General features: G+C 47.4%; 2 protein-coding genes across 2 annotated transcripts in view; both read left to right on the top strand.

The window, feature by feature from the left end:
- Nucleotides 1–1,483, top strand: part of EAH_00046820 (hypothetical protein) — a gene marked incomplete at both ends in the record, with an annotated part of 9,371 nt that extends 7,888 nt beyond the window's left edge. Inside the window, one exon of the mRNA XM_013394612.1 lies at nucleotides 510–1,483. Within this exon, the coding sequence (XP_013250066.1) occupies nucleotides 510–1,483 (974 nt within the window). The remainder of the gene's footprint in view (nucleotides 1–509) is intronic.
- Nucleotides 1,484–3,620: 2,137 nt separating this feature from the next.
- EAH_00046830 (hypothetical protein, conserved) lies at nucleotides 3,621–6,570 on the top strand (the record flags this gene model as incomplete). The annotated part of the gene is made up of 2 exons (XM_013394613.1): nucleotides 3,621–3,860; nucleotides 4,018–6,570. The coding sequence occupies 2 exons, from the start codon at nucleotides 3,621–3,623 to the stop codon at nucleotides 6,568–6,570; spliced, it is 2,793 nt and encodes a 930-aa protein (XP_013250067.1).
- Nucleotides 6,571–7,438: the final 868 nt, after the last annotated feature.

Consider the following 7,438-nt stretch of genomic DNA (forward strand, 5'->3'; position numbering starts at 1 on the left):
TGCAACCGCCTCCCCAGACTAGAAATGCAGTTCTTTATGCATGCATATATATATATATATATAGATATATATATATATAGTTTAGTGTATAGATAGCCTTACGTGTTGGTGCTGCGGTTGTCTCCATTGCTACTGCTTCTTTAATAGAGGCCCACTCAGCAGATTCGCTTCGCTAGTTGTATCTATGTGTGAAGCTAGCTGCAGCTAGCTGTAACTAGCTGTAACTAGCTAGCTAGCTGCAGCTAGCTACAGCTAGCTGTAACTAGCTGCAGCTAGCTAGCTGGTGTCTGAGGTATTGTGTGTCTCCTGTTGCGATGCTGCTGCTGCTGCTGCTGCTGCTGAGCAGCCAGTGATGGCTGAGTGGTGTTTTTGCAGTTTGTTTGATATTTGCATGCACGGAGAAAGAAAGCCCCAAAAGAAGTTTGAAGTTGTTTATATAAATAGAATAAAATAATATCATTGTTTGTTTGTTTGTTTGTTTGTTTGTTTATATGTTTGTTTATATGCAGGGATTTTGTACGGGCAGACAGAAGGGGGTCTCTCTAGGCAGCTGCAGGTGTCTCTTAAAGACGCTAGGAGACTAATAAACTGTTTCTTTAATGAATATAAAAATGTTCAGAGCCTTATGCTTACACACACCACGTTTGCGCATGCAACGGGGACAATAGAAACTCTTGTAGGCCGCAGCAGACGCCTTCAGAGTATAGATATTGCTGCTGAGAACCTACAGCTGCAGCCTCATCTTGCTGCGCTGCTTCACCGCATAGGAGCTCTTAAGGCACCTCTCCGGCAGCAGCAGCTGCAGCAGCAGCAGCAGAATGGCTCCACAAGCAGCAGCAGCAGCAACAACAACAACAGCAACAGCGCGAGAGGCCGCTACAGGAGACAGGCAATGAATACGCCCATTCAGGGTCTAGCAGCAGATATTATGAAGTATGTAACAGGAAGGGTGGAGCAGCTGCTGCAGCAGCAGCAGCAGCGGGCTCTTCGCATGCAAGAACTGGTGCATATAGGTGCAGCAGCAGCAGCAGAGGGAGAGCCTTGTTGGAGACAGGATTTGCTGCTAAGGAGACCCCTGAGGGCCCAGGTGGTGCTGCAGATTCATGATGAGTTGCTGCTAGAAGTGTATGAAGACGATGTCCCCTTAGTCTTAGAGTTAGTGCTGCCTCTAATGCAAAGGGCGTGGGGTCTGCTGCTGGTGGAGACAGATTGTCTAGATCGATATGCTGCTCTGTTCCAGCTGCAGCAGCGGCTGCAGCAGCGGCTGCAGCAGCAACGGCTCGGGGACCCTCACTACTGCAGCAGCGCAGCAGAGGAGACAGTACTTCGCTGCTCTGCCCTTGAGGCTGCAGGCTTTACCTCAACAGAGCAGCAGCTGCAGCACTGGTTTAAGCTGCCTCCTCAATATGAATGGTTGCGTCCTTTGCTGCAGCGCAAGCTGCCTACTAACGCTAAGGTTGGAAGAGATTGGGGCTCCTGCTGAAGCAACGAAAAAGCTGCTGCTGTCCCCTCAGCAGCAGCTACCTGCAGCTAGCTATACCTACCTACAGCTAGCTCGAGCTGGGTGTAGCTAGCTAGCTGCAGGCAGCTCCACCTAGCTGGAGTTGGTTCTACCTATCCCCAACTAGCTCTAGCTAGCTCTAGCTAGCTCCAGCTAGCTCTAGCTAGCTCCAGCTAGCTCTAGCTAGCTTTAGCTAGCTCCATCTGGCCCTAGCTAGCTCCAGCTAACTAGAGCTAGCTGGGGCTATTTCTCCATCCCCCTAACTAGCTCTGGCTAGTTCTAGCTAGCTCTAGCTAGCTGCAGCTAGCTACAGCTAGCTCTAGGTACAGCGTGGAGTGGCATATGTCTCCTCTTGAGCTGCTTCCGAGGCAGCAAAGGAGACAGACAGCAGCAGCTAGTCGTGAGGAGGAGCAGCAGGCGAGGCGGATGATACTTCTGTTGCCGCAGCTTCTTCTGCTGCTGCTGCTGCTATTGCTGCTGCTGCTGTATTGGATTTTTGTCTGTCTCCGTTTAGAGAGGCGCCGCCTTGCTGCAGTTAGAGGAGCAGCAATATCCTGCTGCTGCAGCGCAACAGGTTGGGGGGCCCCCCACAGAGTTTGAATAACTTTTCGTTTCTTATACCAGACATTTTATGAAAGGAGACAAACTGCAGCAAACTGCAATCTGCTGCTGTCCCCACCTACCTGCCTGTACACTGGATGAAGCTCCGAGCGACGGGGTGTCTCTGCACTGCTGATGGGTCTCCTCGCAATACAATATATATAATATATAATGTATATGTTATTATATTTAATATATACATATATATATATAAGTATACAGGTGTTTATGTATATATTTATGTATATATCCAGATATGGATATATATATAGTATATATATATGTATATACATATATATATATATGTAGGTAGATATATAAAGACATATAAACAAATGAAAATATATATTACATAATTGCAGTATGTAGTCAGAGAGTAACAGACAGATAATTCGTCTACTTGGTAAATTCTTTAAGTCTGTCTTGATCTTTTTACAGTTTGCATTTAAGCTGAGGAGAAGAGACAGTGCATGCAAAGGAGACCCTTCATGAAGCCCCCAAGTGTCTCTCTTATTAGCACAAGTTTAATTCTCTGTTAGGTCCTGGAGGCCCCAGAGGGAGAGGGAGTATATATATATATATATATTGTTGTCTTTAGAAAGAGTTTAAAAGGATTACCCCTCTGTCTCCTTTTGTCTGGTGCAGCAGCAGCAATAAACAAAAGGAAGCTGTCGATACACCTCATTATATATTAGAAGCTACAGATAGAGGATTTGTTTATGATGCACAAACTGCAGTTGTCATCTCTATTAGATTTAATATAAGTACATTAAGATTATGATTAAGGGTTAAGGGTTTAGGGTTTAGGGTTTAGTGTTTAGGGTTTAGGGTTTAGGGTTTTGGTGGCTATTAGAAGGCGGAAAGAGAGACACTTGGTTTGTTTGAAGGGGACAGAGCAGGCTATTAAAAAGAGCATTTAAAGCGACTAATTGTTTATAATGAATAAAATAAACAAATAAATAAACTGTTATTTTCAGCAAAAGCTAACAGATGAGGAGTAGCGCTGCTGTACTGGAGGCCTCCTTTAGGGTCTCCTTAGTGCTGGCTGAGGCCCTGTTGCTGCTGCTGAGCCCTTGTTCTTGCTTCTATATGCTCTTTCTTACTTTCTCTTTCTGTTTATCTTCTATTTATTGCATTATTTACACTTAAATAGTCTTTACTCTTCCTTATAACTCGCTCCTGAAACAGTCAGATACCCTTGGGTCCACTGGCTGCTGCTGAAGGAGACCAATGGTCTGTTGAATGTCTCCATTGGTGTCCCTTTGCATATTCTAGACATCATCTTAGCAATTAAAAGGGTTTATTTGTATTTATTAGAGCTATTTATTTCGGGTGTATGTGCAGCAGGCGGGGATTGAGTTAGATACAGAGTAAAACCTCTTTGTAAGAGGCTCTGCCTCAGCCTATGCTGAGAGAAGCTGCTTAAACAATAACAATAACTTTTTTGTATGTTTATTTTATACAATTGCTTTACTTGTAGCAGCAGCAGAGCTCTTGCTGCTGCTAAAAAGTCATAAGGATGCACCCCAAAAGAAGAGGGCCCTTAAAAGACCCTTTAAATTCCTTTAACTTTGAAGTTGCTGCTACACTGAGCTGTGTAAACAGCCCCAAAGGTCTGCTGCATGCGCACGCAGCGCTTCGTAAAGGAAGGGCCCCTCTGTCTCCTCCTCATAGACCTAAAAGAAATGCTGCTGCGCTGGAATCTGCTGCTGGCGCTGCTGCTGCTGAAACCATCGATACACCCCGACGCGGCTTACAGGTGAGAGGCCTGTCTTTGTCTTTGTGTTTTCTCTTTTAACGCCCCTTAAACCTCCTTAGTAGACCCGAGTTGCTGCTGCTGCTGCTGCTGCTGCTGCTGCTACTCTTCTCTTAGCCGCGGTGTGTACCTCTGTCCTTGTGCTGCTTCTCTACCTCAGAAAACAGCAGAGCGAAGCCCCAAGAGCATCTCAACAGCAGCAGCAGCCAAAGCAGCAGCAACAACAACAGCGGCAGCAGCAGCAGCAAACGCTTGCTGCGCCCTCAGGCAGCAAGAACATACAAACAAAAGGAGACGCAGCTCCCGACTTGCATGCATGATAACAGCAGCAGAGCCTAATGGCTTCAACAACAATACAAGTGTCTCTAAAGGAGAATTGTCTCTAAAGAGCAGCAGCACCAGGGCTGAAGAGGGGCCCCTCAAGGGGCCCCTCAAAGGGCCCCCTTTGAATAAAGAAGAAGATAAAGCATTGAGGTGGGGCCCCCAGGGCCCCTCGGAGCCCGTTGGTGTTGTTGAGTGTCGCCAAGCCCTAAAGAAAGAAGCTGATGCTGAGGAGACACCTCAACATTGTGTAGCTGTTGCTAAGATAAGAGAAGAGACAGACAGAAGGGGGCATAATAGGAGATCAATTCGTTGTACCAATCGCTTTAAAGAGTATTTGAATGTAAAGTTAAATAAAGAAAGGAGACAGAGACAATATAAGGGGACAGCTATCTTAAGCAGCAGAAACGAAGAGCTTATCTTGCTGCCCTACGAAAATAAACAAAACAACAGAGCAGCAGCAACAGAGATGTCTCCTTCTTGCAGCAGTAATGCACACAGAAAGAGACTATTAACATCTGTCAGCCCCTCGCATAAGGAGACACCATCAAGTGTCTCCTCAGCGCCTTATCAAAGAAGCAAACCCTTACAAACCCCAAACAAAAGGAGACAGTTTGTAGCATTAAATGAAAGGACTCCTGCTGCAGCAAGTGTATTGGCTGCAGCAGCAGGCCCTAAGCTGATACGTCGGAAGATCCGGCCAGCAGCGGCAGCTCGAGCAGCAGCAGCAGCAGCAGCAGCAAGCAGAGCAGCAGCCAGAGCAGCAGCCAAAGCAGCAGCTGCTGCAGCTACAGGTATGTCTGTCTCTGCAGCTTCAGCTGCTTCATTTGTTGTTACTTCGAAGACACCCCCAACAGAGACAGAGGCCAGCAATGGAGACACCGCAAAGGAGACATTTCTTGATGTCTGCTTTGACGCCTTCTTTCAACAAGCAGTAGAGTTCCTAGATGAGGAGACAGCAGCAGCAGCAGCAACAACAACAACAGCAGCAACAGCAGCAGCAACAACAACAAATACAACAACAGCAACAACAACAAAAACGTCAACAGCAGCACCACTAGCAGCACCAACGGCAACAGCAGCAGCAGCAACAGTAACAGTAACAGCAACAGAAGCAGCAACAGCAAAACCAACAGCAACAGCAGCAGCAAAAAGAGCAGCAGCACCAGCACCAGCACCAGCAACAGTAACAGCAACAGCAGCAGCAGCAGGTGTACCCCAGCCAGCTGCAGGACAAGGAGACAGTTTTTGCTTCAATGCAAATCAGCAGGTCTTTGACGGAGACACTGAGGGCTCAGGGAGGCCGCTGCCACCAACTGTACGTGTTGTAAAGAGACAGGTGATGCAGCAGCAGGTGCAGCAGCAGATGCAGAAAGCAGCAGATGCAGGGGTGTCTCTGCTGCCCCTTCTGACTGCTGCTGTGCAGCAGCTGGCGAGAGGGGCAGCAGCAGCAACTGCAGCAACAGCAGCCTCAAGGGACCCTCCAGCAGCACGCAAAACATCTTTTGTTGACTACTGGCTTCAACAGGAGACAGATAAATCTTTCTCTTGCGGTGTAGCAGCAGCAGCAGCACCGGGCTCTTCTTATACCGAGGGACAGGCCCCAGTACCTGCGCAAATGAAGGGGCTTCAGCAAGCACCCGTACAGCAGCGGCAGCAACAGCAGCAACAGCAGCAACAGCAGCAGCAGCAGCAGAGGCAACAACAGGTGCAACGGCAACAGCAAATGCAGCAACAGCAACTGCAGCAGCAAGGTCGGCAGCATGCTGCTGCTAGCAGCAGCATATTTGGGGCCGAGGCGCAGCAAGGGCTTCACCTAGGAGAGTCCTCTTGCATGCAGCAGCTAGCAGAAGTGAATCTGCTGCAGATGGTTTGCGAGCGTCAATATAAATTGTCTGTTGCGAGGGAGCTGCATGCAGTAGCTGCTCTTTCTTCTGCTGCTTCTGTGCAAGGAAGAGGCCCCTCCCGCAGCTGCTGCTCCCCGTTGCAGCAGGAGGTGCAGCAGCAGCTGCAGCAGCAGCAACAGCTGCTGCAGCAAGTGCAGCAAGACCTACTAGGAGAAAGGTTTCAGCAGCTCGTGCTGCTTGAGCACCTTCATATGCTTCTCTTAGTGAGAAGGCTTCTCTATACAAACTTCAAAACGACGGAGACACTTAGGCTGAAGTGTCTCCTCCAGCCCCCAAAGTGCAGCAGCAAACAACAGCAGCACACTGCACACAAAGTGATACGCATGCAGCCCCATAATAAATCCAAAGAGACTGCAGCAGCAGCTGCTGCAGCAGGTGCAGCAACTTCTGCAGCAACGGCTGCAGCAGCGCCAGAAGGTGAAATAAGCAGCAGCAGCAGCCGCAAAGAAGAGCTTCCTGTTGAGGCATCAGAAGACGTTTCATGAGACACTGTGACCTTACTGCAAGCTGCTGATGCTGCTGCTGCTGCTTCTGCTTGTGTTGGTGCTGCTGCCGCTGCAGCTGCTGCTGCTGCAGAGGAGTCTACTCTCATGCTTCCCGGGTACGCATGCAGCTGCTGAAGGGAGGAGACAGATATGAAGTTGTAGATTATGAGCTGTCTCCTTCTAAGAGTGTCTCTTCGGAGACACTTCCTTAAGAAAGATGTCTCCTTGCAGAGATGCATGCACAGTGTTGATGATTACATCTGAAGTGTCTCCTCGCTTATTCTTTTGGGGCTTCTTTTAGTCTCTTATTATTTAGCTGTCTGTCTGTACACTCCTGCATGCAGTGCATGCAAAAGAGACAGACACCGCAGCTTTATTAGTATTTGTTTGGAGACCCATAGCCAATCGTACGGTGTATAAGAGACAAAACAACCCAAGCGATATCAATGCCTGCATGCTGCTGCTGCAACAGCAGCAGCAGAAGCTAAGCCAGCAGCAAATGATGCAGCAGTAGGTGCTGTTTTAGCAGCAGCTGTTGCTGCAACTTCTTTTTTATTTGTTATTTGTTTGTCTGCAACTACCGCAGCAACAAAAAGAAGAGACAGCAACAGCAGCAGCAGGAACTACTGCTTTTGATGGATTAACCTATAAGCAGCAGACAGAAGAAATAAATAATTAATGAAGAAAGATATAACATAAATAAATAGATAGATAAATAAATAGTTATTATGAGGTTGTCTTCGCTGCCTCTCTTTGACTTCAACAACAAAAACAAAAATAACAGCCAAACAAATTACATAACTTTGCACCTGACCGTACTATCAATATATATATAAATATCTATATATATCTATATATATATATATAG

Source organism: Eimeria acervulina, genomic scaffold (assembly GCF_000499425.1).
Source record: "Eimeria acervulina Houghton genomic scaffold, Eah_scaff702, whole genome shotgun sequence".
NCBI lineage: Eukaryota > Apicomplexa > Conoidasida > Eucoccidiorida > Eimeriidae > Eimeria > Eimeria acervulina.